At 44.4% G+C, this 17263-nt stretch overlaps 1 protein-coding gene across 7 annotated transcripts in view; it reads right to left on the bottom strand.

Moving 5' to 3' along the window:
• Window positions 1-17263, bottom strand: part of LOC130368202 (uncharacterized) — a 161563-nt gene that overhangs the window by 104637 nt on the left and 39663 nt on the right. For 5 of the 7 annotated variants that reach the window (XM_056571539.1, XM_056571542.1, XM_056571540.1 and 2 more), the window contains exon 1: window positions 362-539. The exons of 1 other annotated variant lie outside the window; for it this stretch is intronic. In XM_056571539.1, coding sequence (XP_056427514.1) covers window positions 362-391 — 30 coding nt within the window. In that variant the 5' untranslated portion in view covers window positions 392-539. Of the gene's footprint in view, window positions 1-361; window positions 540-17263 lie in introns of those variants that run through there. One more of the 7 variants, XM_056571570.1, reaches the window with a different exon arrangement.

Below are 17263 nucleotides of genomic sequence, written 5' to 3'. Positions count from 1 at the left end.
TTTTTGCACTTTTTTTGGCATAAAGCTAAGCCAACTAAAAGATGGTTCAATGATATGTCGTCTTTGCCCAGTAAACCACATGGTTCTGAAGTAACAATTGGGAGTGGAAGTTTTTGAACAGGTTGGGGAAGAAGAGTGGACTCCAAATAACGGACCTCCAGCTGTTTCAAAACTACAACTCCCAGCATGCCCGGACAGCGAGTTGTAGTTTTGCAACAGCTGGAGGCCCACATTTTGGGGGGGGAAGCTGCTCACCGCCGGCCAGTTTCTCCCCTCACGGCTATGAGACCCCCTTAGCATTATATACACAGCGAGCAGGCTGAAGTAAGTGCCCGTACCCCGGGTTCCTCACATCAGTTACCTTGGACTTTCTTCTGTGGTTTCCGACCATTCTGGCACAATACAGCCCGCAAGAAAACTACACAGAGCTTCTTAGTATTCAGACGCATGTAAAGATCTCCTCTATCCGAAGAAAACTTAGGGGGCATGCGCTGAACTCCGCTGAAAGCAGCTTTTGGCGCGTAGCCCGGGCGCATGCGCAGTTGTCTGTACCGCAGAGTGGTTAATAGTCTGTAGAAAACTGTGCGCGCATGTAGCGCAGGGAGAGAGGAAACCAGCGTAGGCTTAGCGTAGTTTAACATTGGTGTAGCGTAGCTAGCTTAGATTGTAACGTAACGTAGCGTAGCTTGGGTGAAAGGAGGAAGGTAAAGGTGTTAAAGAGACTACAACTCCCAGCATGCCCAAGCATGTTGGAAGTTGTAATTTTGCATATTTTAGAGGGAAGGGACCACAACTCCCAGTATGCTCGGACAGGTAAAGGCAGTATGGGAGTTGTAGCTTTACACAGGTATAGAGTAGTTAGTTTAGTGTAGTGTTAGTGCAGTTTAAGCGTAGTGTAGTGTTAGCGCAGTTTAAGCGTAGTGTAGTGTTAGCGCAGTTTAAGCGTAGTGTAGTGTTAGCGCAGTTTAAGCGTAGTGTAGTGTTAGCGCAGTTTAAGCGTAGTGTAGTGTTAGCGCAATTTAAGCGTAGTTAGCGCCGGGTAGTGTTAGCATAGTTTTAGCAGAGTTAGTGTGGTGTAGTATTATCACAGTTTGAGCATAATTAGCGTAGCGTTAGCGCAGTTTTAGTGTAGTTAGCGTGGTGTAGTGTTATCGCAGTTTTAGCATACTTAGCGTAGCATAGGTAGTGTAAGCGCAGTTTTAGAGTCGTTAGTATAGTGTTAGCGCAGTTTTAGCATATATAGCGTAGTGTAAGCACAGTTTTAGCGTAGTTAGCGCAGCGTAGTGTTAGCGCAGTTTTAGCATAATTAGCGTAGAATAGTGTTAGCGCAGTTTTAGCATAATTAGCGTTGTGTTAGCACAGTTTTAAAGTAGTTATCGTAAAGTAGTGTTAGCGCAGTTTTAGCATAGCTAGCACAGCATAGTGTAAGCGCAGTTTTAAAGTAGTTAGCATAGCGTAGTGTTAGCGCAGTTTTAGCGTAGTTAGCATAGTGTAGTGTTAGCGCAGTTTTAAAGTAGCTATCAAAGCATAGTGTTAGCACAGTTTTAGCATAGTTATTGGAGCGTAGTGTTAGCTCAGTTTCAGCATAGTGTTAGCGCAATTTTAGAGTAGTTAGCGTATTGTTAATGTAGCTTTAGCCTAGTTAGCGTAGCATAGTGTTAGCGCAGTTTTAGCATAGTTAGCGTAGTGTTAGCTCAGCTTTAGCGTAGTATGCGTACTTTTGCACAGGTGTAATGTAGTTAATGTAGTGTAGTATTACACAAGTGTTGTGTAGTTAGCACAGTGTTACACAGGTGTAGTGTGCCTAACTTTGTTTTACAAGCAGATAAAGCACAGTTTACAGAGTGTAGCGTAAGGTGTAGCTTAGCTTAGTCATTCAGTGAAGGAGCTACAACTCCCAGCATTCCCAGACAGCCAAAGGTTGTCCAGGCAGGATAGGAATTGTAGTTTTGCAAAAGTAGCAGAGGCAATATCACTCTGCTACGTTACTGTAACAGAGGCCTTTGCGCTCTGCTACCTTAATGTAGCAGAGGCGAGTACGTCCTTGTACGTTAAAGTAGCAGAGGCCATTGCACTCTACTACTTTAATGTAGCAGAGGCGAGTGCGCCTTGAGCTATGCTAGTTAGTTCATTAGGGGTATACAGCCATCTATATAGATGGCTGTATATGGTGATCAGAAGGCCACTTACCCACCTCCGTTCCTGCTCCGTCACTAGACAAGGATCAACATAGGAAGATGACACAGCTGGAACGGGGGTGGCAAGTTAGGCTCTCCAGGGGAAAGAACCCCCAAAAATGTACTAACCCATTTTGTTTGCGTTTTTCGTCTCGTCTCGTTTCAGATACATGAATGCGGAGGAGTACGCCGGATTCAGTGGACTAAGACGATGACCTGCATTTTTCTCTTTTGTTTTGTTTTAATAAAATGGTTAACGAGGGCTGTGGGGGAGTGTTTTTCCTAATAAAAATGTTTTAACTTGTGTGTGTTTTTTATTTTTTATTTCTTTACAGGCTTAGTAATGGAAGCAGTCTTAAAAAGACGGAGTCCGTTACTAAGCCGGGGCTTAGCATTTACCCGCAAAACAGCTAGCCCTAACCCCCAATTACCACCCTGGTACCCACCAACACAGAATAGAGCCAATACAAACAGGCCCAGACCGCCAAATATGGCGCTCTTGGGCCTAGGCGGTAACAGGCTGGCGTTATTTAGGCAGGGGAGGGCCGGTTACAATGGTCCTCGCCCACCCTGGTAGTGTCAGGCTGTTGCCGTTTGTTTTTTTTTTCAGTCTTTTCATTTTCAGCCAGATACCAACCAAAGTGTGTGGTTCCCCGTCCTTTCATTTTCAGCCAGATACCAACCAAACAGCAACAGCCTGACGTTACCAGGGTGGGCAAGGACCAATGTTACCAGCCCTACCTGGCCTAAATAACACCAGCCCGTTACTGCCTAGGCCTGTTGGTATCGGCTGTTCCCAATACCTCTGTGGCGGGTACCGGGGTAATAATTGGGGGTTAGCGCTAGCTGTTTTTGGGGCAAACGCTAAGCCCCTACTTAGTAATGTACTCAGTCTATAAGACTGCTTCCACTACTAAGCCTGAAAAGTAATTAAAGAAAAAAACACACACACACAAGTTAAAAACATTTTTATTAGGATAAACACTCCCCCACAGCCCTCGTTAACCATTTTATTAAAGGAAAACTGTCACGTGTTTTGTCCCGCACTATCCACGGGTACCTGTGGATAGTGCGGGAGATGCTTAAAGGGGTACTTCGCCCCTAGACATCTTATCCCCTATCCAAAGGATAGGGGATAAGATGTTAGATCGCCGCAGTCCCGCTGCTGGGGACCCCGGGGATCGCCGCTGCGGCACCCCGCTATCATTACTGCGCAGAGAGAGATCGCTCTGCATGTAATGACAGGCAATACAGGGGCCGGAGCATAGTTACGTCACGGCGCCGCCCCTCGTGACGTCACAGCCCGCCCAGTCAATACAAGTCTATGGGAGGGGGCGTGGCAGTCGTCACGCCCCCCTGCCATAGAATTTAATTAAGGGGACGGACCGTGATGTCATGAGGGGCGGAGCCATGACGTCACGCTGCTCCGGCCCCTGTATCGCCTGTCATTACGCACAGAGCGAACTCGCTCTGTACAGTAATGATGGCGGGGACCAGCAGCGGGACCGCGGCGATCTAACATCTTATCACCTATCCTTTGGATAGGAGATAAGATGCCAGGGGCGGAGTACCCTTTTAACATTTTGAGTCCTACCTTGCCCGGCTCCGCTGCGCCGTTCGCCCGTTCTCTTTTTCGGTGTATTCAAATTAGCTGCTAACTGGCACAGGCGGGGTTACTGCCTTCAACTGGCACTGTGACGTAACTACCGCCCGGCTAATGAATATTCATATATTGCCTTACTATCTCCGTCTCATCTCGGCCAAGTCCCGGACGATACTGCGCATGTGCGGGATTTCTCACTACACCCGGAAGCGGTCTTCAGCGCTGCTTCATTCGTCCGGAGCAGCGCTGAAGTAAGGGTGTAGGCAGTTTCATGCCTACCATTTATTTGCGAACTCATGTACATTTTGCACACACTAACCAATCAAACTGTATGTTAATTAATAATGTATCTTAACTTGCCTAAGTTAATAAAAAAAAGTTTACCCCCCACTGTATTCTTATTTTTTTGGTGAAAATATAAATCCCAGCATGTCCACACAAATCTATTTGCTTTGTGGGCATGCTGGGAGTTGTAGTTTTGCAAAACATAGCTATACTATGTTTGGTAGTTATAAATGCATCCATTTCTACCAAACATAGTAAAGCTAGATTTTGCAAAAATACAACTCATTATGCATAGTCAGATTTTTATCTGGGCATGCTGGGAGTTGTTGTTTTGCAAAAAGATAGCTATACATTGGCCCTCATTTACTATTCTAAACCCGACTTGTTTTGTAGGTTTCTTTTGGCGCATCTTTATCTGCAACATGTCGCAGACATCGTGCGCCAGTCGGCGACACGATGTGACATTTTTTTCCCGATGGACCCGATGTGGATTCTCCCAAACCCGAAAAAGGGGCGTAACCCGACATTTCTGAGCTTTCCCACGTATTTATAAAGGTTTCCAACCCGAATTTGTTGAATTGTGGATTTTTTCCCGACAACTCAGAGGAGTTGGAAACCAAAACCAACAAAACCCACGTGCGGCAAACAGGATGCGACATAATAATAAAGAGAGTGTGAGTGAGTGTGTGTGTGTGTGTGTGTGTGAGTGAGTCAAGAACTTCCACATGGCTAAAGATATTAACTTGAAACTTGGCACACATGTTACTTATATGTCAACAACAAACATGGGATAGGTAATTTAACCCTTACTCACCCCCATTTACCAGAGGCAGGGTTTATGTTTAACCCCTTAAGGACCGGGGTTTTTTCCGTTTTTGCATTTTCGTTTTGCTCCTTGCCTTTAAAAAATCATAACTCTCAATTTTGCACCTAAAAATCCATATGATGGCTTATTTTTTGTGCCACCAATTCTACTTGGTAATGACGTCAGTCATTTTGCCCAAAAATCTACGGTGAAACGGAAAAAAAAAAATGATTGTGCGACAAAATTGAAAAAAAAGTTTTGTAAATTTTGGGGGCTTCCGTTTCTACATAGTACATTTTTCGGTAAAAATTACACCTTATCTTTATTCTGTAGGTCCATACGATTAAAAATGATACCCTACTTATATAGGTTGGATTTTGTCGGACTTTTGGAAAAAATCATAACTACATGCAGGAAAATTAATACGTTTAAAATTGTCATCTTCTGACCCCTATAACTTTTTTATTTTTCCATGTATGGGGTGGTATGAGGGCTCATTTTTTTGTGCCGTGATCTGAAGTTTTTAACGGTACCATTGCATTGATAGGACTTATTGATCGCTTTTTATTCATTTTTAAATGATATAAAAAGTGACCAAAAATGCACTATTTTGGAATTTGGAATTTTTTTGCGAGCATGCCATTGACCGAGCGGTTTAATTAATGATATATTTTTTTAATTTGGACATTTCCGCACGGGGTGATACCATATATGTTTATTTTTATTTTTATTTACACTGGTTTTTTTTTTATTGGAAAAGGGGGGTGATTCAAACTTTTAATAGGGGAGGAGTTAAATGATCTTTATTCACTATTTTTTTTTTCACTTTTTTTTTGCAGTGTTATAGGTCCCATAGGGACCTATAACACTGCACACACTGATCTCCTATGCTGATCACTGGTTTCTCATAAGAAACCAGTGATCAACGATTCTGCCGCATGACTGCTCATGCCTGGATCTCAGGCACTGAGCAGTCATTCGGCGATCGGACAGTGAGGAGGCAGGTAGGGGCCCTCCCGCTGTCCTGTCAGCTGTTCGGGATGCCGCGATTAGCCGCGGCTATCCCGAACAGCCCGACTGAGCTAGCCGGCAACTTTCACTTTCACTTTTAGCCGCGCGGCTCAGCTCTGAGCGCGTGGCTAAAGGGTTAATAGCTGCGCGCTATTAGAGGCGGGTCCTGGCTTCACTATGACGCCGGGCCCGCCGTGATATGACGCGGGGTTACTGTGTAACCCCGCGTTATATCAGGAGAGCAGGTCCAAGGACGTACCGGTATGTCCTTGGTCCTTAAGGGGTTAAAGTCCCATACAAGTCTATGGGAAATATATGTTACTGCATAACTTCCAAACGGCTGGAGATATTTCGATAATACTTGGTCACATGTTACTTATATGTCCACTTAAAATATAGGATAGTCAATTTAACCCTTAACTACCCCCATTTGTGAGGGTCGGGGTTTTTGTTTTGAGTCCAATGCAAATCAATGGGAAATGTATGTTCCCACGTAACTTCCGTACAGCTGGAGATATTTCAATACCTGGTATACATATTACAGGTCGGGATATGAGGTCGGGAAAGGAGGTTGGGTTAGGAGGTCAAGATAGGAGGATGGGATGGTCGGGATAGGAGGACGGGATAGGAGGTGGGGATAGGAGGTGGGGATAGGAGGTGGGGATAGGAGGTGGGGATAGGAGGTGGGGATAGGAGGACGGGATATGACAACAATATATGGGGATGGGATTTGATGTCAAAAGTTTCCTCCTTTTGTTGATTTTCCTCCCCAACAAGGATTAGGAAGGAAAAACCGGGCAACGCCGGGTACTCAGCTAGTAATCTATATTATTTATATATATATATATATATATATATATATATAAATAAAACTCAGTGTGTGTGTGTGTGTGTGTGTGTGTATTCCACAAAAACTTCCACATGGCTAAAGATATTAACATGAAACTTGGCACACATGTTACTTATATGTCAACAACAAACATAGGATAGGTAATTTAACCCTTACTCACCCCCATTTATCAGGGGCGGGGTTTATGTTTAAAGTCCTATACAAGTCTATGGGAAATACATGTTACTGCATAACTTCCAAACGGCTGGAGATATTTCCATAATACTTGGTCACGTTACTTATATGTCCACTTAAAATATAGGATAGTTAATTTAACCCTTAACTACCCCCATTTGTGAGGGTCAGGATTTTTGTTTAAAGTCCCATGCAAATCAATGGGAAATGTATGTTCTCACATAACTTCTGTACGGCTGGAGATATTTCAATACCTGGTACACATATTATGGGTTGGGATATGAGGACGAGATGGGAGGTAGAGATAGGAGGTCAAGATAGGATGACGGGATGGTCGGGATAGGAGGTCGGGATAGGAGGTCGGGATAGGAGGTCGAGATAGGAGGTCGAGATAGGAGGTCGAGATAGGAGGACTGGATAGGAGGTTGGGATAGGAGGTCGGGGCATTAGGACGGGATATGGGGTTGGGATATGGCAGCAATATATGGGGATGGGATTTGAAGTCAAAAGCTTCCCCCTTTGTTGATTTTCCTCCTCAACAAGGATGAGGAAGGAAAAAACGGGCAACGCCGGGTACTCAGCTAATATATATATCCCGAAAAGAGTATAGTTAGCTTTTTCAAAACTCAAACTCTCATTATGCTTATTCAGGTTTTTACTATATTGGCATGCTGGGAGTTGTAGTTTTGCCAAAGCTATCTATACTTTGTTTGGTAGTTACATATAACTATATCTCCAAAATTTAAAAAGATTTGCTAAACTAACATAATCGAATACATACATACATATATACATATATATATATATATATATATATATATATATATATATATATATATATATACACACACACATATATATATATATACACATATATATATATATATATATATATATATATATATATATACACACACACACACACATATATATATATATATATATATATATATATATATACACACACACACACATATATATATATATATATATATATACACACATATATGTGTGTGTGTGTTTTCAAAATGGTATATCGTCAGCTGTTGCCAAATTACAACTCCCAGCATACACAGACTGGCAAATGTGGTTGTAGTTTTGCAATAGAACGCTGAAGAAAAGTTTACATATATGAATGTATTTATAGTGATGTATAATATCCTAATATAGTGATTATTATAATTTTATTTAAAAAATGTATGTCGAAATGAATTACTTTTATATACAGATAGTAGATGATGGTAGATCATAGTAGATAGTAGATACATCATGGTATGTGTAGGATGATGGTACTCAGGACAGGGGGAGGATGGTGGTAGTCATTAAAGTTGGAGGATGATGTGTGTCAGGTTATGGGGAGGAACATGGAAGTCAGGACAGTGGGACTCAGGGACTGATGGGAGTCAGGATATGGGTAGGACGATGGGAGTGTGTGCAGTGTGAGGATGATGGGAGCCAGGATATATCTCTAGCTTTTTGCATAACTACAACTCCCAGCATGCCCAGATAAAAACCTGACTATGCATTATGAGTGTTTTAGTTTTAGAAAAGCTAGCTATACTCTGCTAGGCGGTGATTTACATATAACTTCCAAACAATGTATAGCTATCTTTTTGCAAAACTAGTGCAAAAACTTTGCAAAACTCCCAGCATGCCCGGATAACATAAACATGACTATGCATAATGAGAGTTGTAGTTTTGCAAAATCTAGCTTTGCTATGTTTGGTAGAAATAGATACATATATAATTACAAAACATAGTATAGCTATGTTTTGCAAAACTACAACTCCCAGCATGCCCACACAGCAAATAGATTTGTGTGGACATGCTGGGATTTATATTTTCACAAAAAAATAAGAATACAGTGGGTGGCAAACTTTTTTTTTTAAATTAACTTAGCCAAGTTAAGTTACATTATTAATTAACATACAGTTTGATTGGTTAGTGTGTGCAAATTGTTCATGAGTTCGCAATAAATGGTAGGCATGAAACTGCCTACACCCTTACTTTAGCGCTGCTGCGGACGAATGAAGCAGCGCTGAAGACCGTAGTGAGAAATCCAACACATGCGCAGTATCGTCCGGGACTTGGCCAAGATGAGACGGAGATAGTAAGGCAATATATGAATATTCATTAGCCGGGCAGTGCTGCGGGCCGGGAGGCGGTTACGTCACAGTGCCAGTTGAAGGCAGTAACCCCGAATTTGAATACACCGAAAAAGAGCTATAATGGGAAAACGGCGCAGCGGAGTCGGGCAAGGTAGGACTCAAAATGTTCAGCGTCTCCCGCACTCTCCAAAGGTACACGTGGATAGTGCGGGACAAAACATGTGACAGTTTTCCTTTAAAAGAAAAGAAAAAAATGCAGGTCATCATCGTAGTCCATCGAATCTGAAACAAGAAGAGAAGAAAAACACAAAAAATTTGTACAATTTTGGGGGTTCTTCCCCTGGAGAGCCTAAGGCTAAGTTTCTACTTGATTTTTTTCTCTCTTTAACCTGTTAAGGACCCAGGGCATACCTGTATGCCCTGAGTCCGCTCCCGATCTATAACGTGGGGACACTGCGTGGCCCCGCATCATAGCGGGTCGGGCCCACCCTCTAAATACGGCCGGGACCCGTGGCTAATAGCGCGCGACATTGATCGTGCTGCCGCTTGCTATTAACCCTTTAAAATGAAAGTGAAACCATGCCGGTTAGCTCAGGGAGCTGTTGGGGATAGCCGCGGTGAAATCGCGGCATCCCGAACAGCTTACAAGACAGCTGGAGGATCCCTACCTGCCTCCTCACTGTCCGATCGCCGATCCACTGCTCAGTGCCTGAGGTTAAGCGGCAGAATCATCGATCACTGGTTTCTTATGAGAAACCAGTGATCAATGTGAAAGATCAGTGTGTGCAGTGTTATAGGTCCCTATGGGAGCTATAAAACATCGATCATTTAACCCCTCCCCTATTAAAAGTTTGAATCATGTACCGGGTTCCGTCACAGCTCCATCAATGGTACCCTCTGGTCCCGAACACTTGCTGGCGTTGTGGAAGTTCCCCGGGAACCATGGCCCATGTTTGGTGGGGATGCCCAGGGCTCTCATCCTTTTGGGCCTCGGTCATACGCACTATCCGTGAGGTTACAAATGTCTCTGTGCCTAATTCCCCTGAGGCGGTGCTTCTCTTTGATTTCTCCATGTCCGCTACCTCGTTTTGTAAATCCCTCCTTAGCCATATGCTACAAGCGGCCCGCACAGTCATTCCCCGTAGGTGGCTTTCCTCCACAGCCCCCTCCTTGGGCGATTGGCTGGAGGAGATTGCTACCACCCAGCGTATGGAGGAATTGCTTGCTCTTACCCCGGAGGAATACGATAGGTACTCCCAAACCTGGCTGGAATGGCTCATGTTTCAGTCCTCTCCCCGATATACTGCTCTTTTGGCCTCGTGTCCCCCTACGGCTCCATGATAGGCTGCTTCTATCCCCTCCATTGTTTCCCCCCTCTCACCCCTGTATTCCTCCCTTCCCTGGTCCCTCCTTCTGTTCTGCCCCTCCGTGTATGTCTCGTAGGTGTTGGTCTCTGTCTTCATACCCCTGTACTTCCCTAGTCTGTGTTGTCGGGTCGTCTTCCCCGGTCTGTTATGCTTTGGTCTCCCAGCCTGGCTTCTCTCTTTCTCCCTTTTCTCCTTAATTCTGGCTGGTTACTCCTTGTCCACTGTTCTGTTTATCCCGTTTGCCCCCTTCGGTGGGCTATTCTCCCCCTTTTTTTTCTGCTGGTTTTATCACCTGTACTTATTCCTTCTCCTTATTTTTGATGGTGGATGACTCTCCCTTCCTGATACCTTGCAATTCTGTTGCTTCTCTACCGATTGCTACATTCCCTGCTTGATACTTTAGACTTTGACTGCTATTTGGTACTATTGATAGGCACATGTTATTGCATTATCTGTCAGTTTGAATCACCCCCCTTTTCCCATAAAAAAAAAAGTGTAAATAAAAACATACATATGTGGTATCCCTGTGTGCGGAAATGTCCAAATTATAAAAATATACTGTTAATTAAACCGCACGGTCAATGGCGTACGCGCAAAAAATTCCAAAGTCCAAAATAGTGCATTTTTGGTAATTTTTTATATCATGAAAATAAGCCCTATCAATGCAAAAATGGTACAGCTAAAAACTTCAGATCACGGCGCAAAAAATTAGCCCTCATACCGCCCCATACGCGGAAAAATAAAGTTATAGGGGTCAGAAGATGACAATTTTAAACGTAAAAATTTTCCTGCATGTAGTTTAGATTTTTCCAGAAGTACGACAAAATCAAACCTATATAAGTAGGGTATCATTTTAACCGTATGGACCTACAGAATAAAAAGAAGGTGTCATTTTTACCAAAAAATGTACTGTGCAGAAACGCCGTAGATTTTTGGGTAAAATGACTGAGGTCATTACAAAGTAGAATTGGTGGCGCAAGAAATAAGCCATCATATGGATTTTTAGGTGAAAAATTGAAAGAGTTATGATTTTTTAAAGGTAAGGAGGAAAAAACAAAAATTTTGCGTTTTTCAGCTCCTTGGCGGTTTTGCTAAATCGCAGCATGTTGAGCCACTGGCGTTTTTTCCCCTGAAATCGTGGCGTCTGTCTCCCATAGAAGTCTATGGGAGTAAAAAACGCCATGTGGGTGCATTTTTTCAGGCGGTTTTTATTCTCTTTTGGACTTTAGCGATCCAAAATTGTGATGGAGATACCTTTTTTAATATAATTTCGTAGGTTACCATTTAAAAAAAATAAAAAAAAGATCCAGTAGTGATGGAAAAAAATTGTATAACGAAATTTATCTTTTTTACTACAAATTATTTTATTAATTTTTAAACAGGAATCAATTTATGTGGGTGGGCAGGGAACTAAAAAGTAGCCGGCAATAATAAAAATGTAGTTTGTGTTTTACACATTTTTTTTCTTAATTTTTTACATTTTTTTAGGTAGTACTACTACTCCCATCATGTAACACACTGTTCCATGATGGGAGTAGTAGTACCTGTACTAATTTACAGACCGCCCATTGCAATCCTCCTGTATAATTTATAGCTGCGGCCAGCCGGCCACTCTTCTATGGTCCCCTGCACTGCTGTATGTATACACTTATTCATATTTACCGCAGAGAGCTGTGATTGGCCAGATGGTTTCAGCCAATCACAGCTCTGTGTGGGAAATATGAATATGTGTATATATAAGTCAGTGAAGGAGACCATAGAAGAGCGGCCGGCCGCATCTATACATTATACAGGAGGATCACAGCGGATGTCAGGAGTGACATCCGCTGTGATCTTTCCTGAACTGCAGGTACTACTACTCCCAACATGGAGCACACTCTTCTGCATACTGGGAGCTGTAGTACCTGCATTAATAGACAGATCGCAACAGGTGTCAGAAGTTACACTCGCTACGATCTGTCTATTAATGCAGGTACTACATCTCCCATCATGGAGCAGAGTGTGCTCCATGTTGGGAGTAGTAGTACCTGCAGGTAAGAATAGATAACAGCGGGTATCCCTACTGACACCCGCTGCGATCGCCCTGTCTATTGCAGAGATGTAGAGCGGCTCTACACAGCGCACGCATCTCTGCACTATACTCCGGCCAGCCACTTACTCACTCTGGGCGGAAAATATGAATGAGTGATGTTCTATTAACATCACTGGCTGGAGTATAGTGCAGAGATGTGAGCGCTGTATACAGCCGCTCTGCATCTCTGCTATATTATGGACGATCACATCAGGTGTCACGACTAACACCCAGGGCGATATGTCTATTAGTACAGGTACTACTACTCCCATCATAGAACAGTCTGTTCCATGCTGGGAGTAGTGGTACTACCTAAAAAATGTAAAAAAAAAATTTGAGAAAAAAAAGTGAAACACACACTATTAAAAATTAATTACAATTTAGTTATAAAAAAATATATACCGTATTTATCGGGGTATACCACGCACCGGCCTAAAACACGCACCCTCATTTTACCAAGGATATTTGGGTAAAAAAGTTTTTTACCCAAATATCCATGGTAAAATGAGGGTGCGTGTGTGCGCGTGTATACCCCGATATACCCTCAGGAAAGGCAGGGGGAGAGAGGCCGTTGCTGCCCGCTTCTCTCCCCCTGTCTTTCCTGGGGTCTAGAGCCCTGCTGCCGCCGCTTCTCTCCCCCTGGCTATCGGCGCCGCTGCCCGTTCTGTCCCCCTGACTAGCCAGGGGGAGAGAAGGGGCAGCGGCACCGATTGCCAGCGCCGCTGCCCCGTTGCCTCCCCCCATCCCCGGTGGCATAATTACCTGGGTCGGGTCCGCGCTGCTGCAGGCCTCCGGCGTGCGTCCCCGGCGTCGTTGCTATGCGCTGCACGGCGCGGCGCATGACGTCAGTGCGCCGCGCCGTGCATAGCAATGACGCAGGGGACGCACGCCGGAGGCCTGCAGCAGCGCGGATCCGACCCTGGTAATTATGCCACCGGGGATGGGGGGAGGCAACGGGGCAGTGGCGCCAGCAATGGGTGCCACTGCCCCTTCTCTCCCCCTGGCTGTCGGCGCCGCTTCTCTCCCCCTGGCTATCGGCGCCGGCAATGGGGCGCCGGTACCGATAGTCAGGGGGACAGAACGGGCAGCGGCGCCGATAGCTAGGGGGAGAGAAGGGCCGGCAGCAGCGCTCTAGACCCCAGGAAAGGCAGGGGGAGAGAAGCGGGCAGCGACGGCCTCTCTCCCCCTGCCTTTCCTGGGAGTGTATCGGCGTATAACACGCACATAGACTTTAGGCTAAAAATTTTAGCCTAAAAACTGCGTGTTATACGCCCATAAATACGGTACATTTCATTAAATACATTTTTTTCTATCACTACTGCATCCTTTTTTTTTTGGTACCCAAAAAAACTGCCAAGGTGCCAAAAATGCAATTTCCACACAAATGAAAAAACGCCAGAAAAAACGCAGGACAAAAAAACAAGTAGAAACTTAGCCTAACTTACCATCCCCGTTCCAGCTCTGTCATCTTCCTGTGTTGCTCCACGTCTAGTGACAGAGCAGGAACAGAGGTGGGTAAGTGGCCTTATGATCCCCGTATACAGCCATCTATATAGTTGGCTGTATACCCCTAATGAACTAACTAGTGCAGCTAAGGACGTACTCGCCTCTCCTGCGTTAACATAGCAGAGCACAATGGCCTCTGCTACATTAACATAGCAGCGTGCAATTGCCTCTGCTACTTTTGCAAAACTACAACTCCCATCCTGCCTGGACAGCCTTTAGCTGTCTGGGCATGCTGGGAGTTGTAGTCCCTTCACTGAATGACTAAGCTACACTCTCTAAACTACGCTTTATCTGCTTGTAAAACTAAGTTACCAGAACTACTCCTGTATAAAACTATGCTAACACTACGCTAACTACGCTACACCTGTGTAATACTACACTAACGCTACGCTAAGTACACTACACCTGTGTAATACTACACTAACACTACGCTATCCTAACTACACTACACCTGTTTAAAACTATGCTAACACTACACTACGCTAACTACACTACACCTGTGTAAAATTTTGTATACTTTGTATTTGCCACAGCAGCGTGCACCCATGAATTAGGTAGTAGTGCTGGCTATTTTTCGTTTTGTGTTTTTGCTAAGCAAGCTAGGGGGAGTGTCACCCTCTCTAGCCGTGCACCCCTCCCTGTTTCACAGGTTTTTAAGTTGATAGTGGATCCTGCATGTCACCCAGTCAGAGGCCCTATGCCCAGCAGAGGTGAGTGGATTAAGAATGTTAGGGTCCCATCCGACAAGAGGCCACCTCCGCGTGGTGGATGGGGGACACATTTTTATCAAAAAGTGCGCTAAGAGCCTCCATTTTTTGACCAAGAGTGCTGCTGTAACCTTCTTTTTTGTATACTCTGACAAAGAAAATTGACGAGCAGCACTCACCAGAATTTTTGTACAGATTATTTTATTGTTCCAGGAAATCTTAATACAGCATTTTTAACCGCGGCTGCAAGAAAGCTGGAGGCTTGGACACCGGGAATACTGAGGGGTGTGACAGCTGTTTCGTAGGGCATGAAGTAGGCGTGCCCTAAAAAACAACTGTCACATCCCTCAGCATCTCCGCGCCTCCTGCTCTCTCACGGCACTGGCTCAAAATGCTGTATTAAGATCTACGGAAACAATAAAATAATCTGCATAGAAATTCTGGTGAGTGCTGCTCGTCCTTCTTCTTTGTCATATCGATAAACAGCATTATGTGCACTATGGATTTAGCACCACAGTTGCACCCAATGAGCACAGTCCATAGAAAGCATTCACAGCTACATCTGATGTTGGGTGTTCAGGATCAGTGTCAGAGGAAAACACTTGCATGGTAGTGCACTGCCGAATTAGGCTGGGTTCACATCACGTTCTGTCACGGGAGCGCATACGGCAGGGGGGAGCTAAAAATTTGCGCTCCCGTATGCCTTCATATACGCTCCCGTATTTAATTCATTTCAATGAGCCGACCGGAGTAAAACGTTTGGTCCGATCGGCTCATTTTTGCGCCTTATGGCTTTTCACCGGACCCAAAACTGTGGTCGACTACGATTTTAGGTCCGGTTGTAAAAGCACATACGGCGCAAAAATGAGCGGACCGGACCAAACGTTTCACTCCCGTCAGCTTGTTGAAATGAATTACATACGGGAGCGCATACGAAGGCATACGGGAGCGCAAGTTTTTAACTCCCCCCTGCCGTATGCGTTCCTGTATGGGACAAAACATGATGTGAACCCAGCCTTATACTGTTCCTCTGGACTGTTATATACTGTGGAGTACTGCAGCAGGGCCCATTCATTAACCCATTCATGAACCAGGATTTTTCCGTTTTTGCACTTTCGTTTTTTACTCTTTACCTTTAAAAAACCATAACTTTTTCAATTTTGCACCTTAAAATCCATATGATGGCTTATTTTTTGCCAAAGCCCGGGGTGAAAAACCCCTATTTTCTACCCCTAAAACGTAACTTTCACTTCATATTGCTAAAATGTGCAATCCCAACAAAAAATGGTTACAACTGATAGCCAGAAGATCTAGTGTAAGTGCAACTTGTATTGGGAGACCAGTCTCCACTTAAAGGACAACTGCAGTGGTGCACATTTATATATGCCTGTGCCCGGACCTCAAAAATAAACAAAATAAACTCATACATAGCTTCCTACGAGCCCCCGTTGGTCCAGTACAGGCCTCACGGTCCGGCAGTGCCGACGTCATTCCACTTCCGGGGACGGGGGCGCCGCAGAGCCATCGCCGTATCACCGGCCGTAGCGATGTCCCGCCCCGGCCTGTGATAGGCTGAGCTCACGGTCATGTAAGAAGCCGGACCATGAGGCCTGTACCGGACCAATGGGGGCTCGTAGGAAGGTATGTATGAGTTTATTTTGTTTATTTTTGAGGCCCGGGCACCGGCATATATAAATGTGTACCACTACAGTTGTCCTTTAATAATCACATAGCCCTGCAGTTGCTACTAAGATATTGATAATTCTGGCATCGCTTGAAATATACACTATTGCCGCCTCTACATGTTTCGCTGCCTCTGCGGCTTTCTCATGAGGCAATGGTGACAATGGCCATTGCCAACATTGCCTCTTGAGAAAGCCGCGGAGGCGGCGAAACATGTTGAGGCGGCAATAGTGTATAAAATGGGAATGGTTGGTGATATTAACTTCCTGTTTGTGGCACACTAGTATATGTGAGGGGGGAAACTTTTCAAGATGGGTGGTGACCATGGCGGCCATTTTGAAGTTGGCCATTTTGAATCCAACTTTAGTTTTTTCAATAGGAAGAGGGTCATGTGACATATCAAACCTATTGGGAATTTCACAAGAAAAACTATGATGTGCTTGGTTTTAACGTAACATTATTCTTTCATGCATTATTTACAAGTTTCTGACCACATAAAATGTGTTCAATGTGCTGCCCATTGTGTTGGATTGTCAATGCAACCCTCTTCTCCCACTCTTCACACACTGATAGCAACACTGCAGGAGAAATGCTAGCACAGGCTTCCAGTATCTGTAGTTTCAGGTGCTGCACATCTCGTATCTTCACAGAATAGACAATTGCCTTAAGATGACCCCATAGATAAAAGTCTAAGGGGGTCAGATCGGGAGACCTTGGGGGCCATTCAACTGGCCCACGATGACCAATCCACTTTCCAGGAAACTGTTCATCTAGGAATGCTCGGACCTGACACCCATAATGTGGTGGTGCACCATCTTCAGTTTATTCATTTTTTCATGATTTAAAGTATCATGAAAAAAAAGGTTTTAGATCTTGGGGGGTCCGAACTCTGGGCCCCTCCCGTGATCTGTTGTTT

This window comes from Hyla sarda, chromosome 1 (assembly GCF_029499605.1).
Source record: "Hyla sarda isolate aHylSar1 chromosome 1, aHylSar1.hap1, whole genome shotgun sequence".
NCBI classification, from domain to species: domain Eukaryota; kingdom Metazoa; phylum Chordata; class Amphibia; order Anura; family Hylidae; genus Hyla; species Hyla sarda.
The sequence above is the reverse complement of the archived record's forward strand: the minus strand, read 5'-3'. Positions and strand labels throughout refer to the sequence as shown.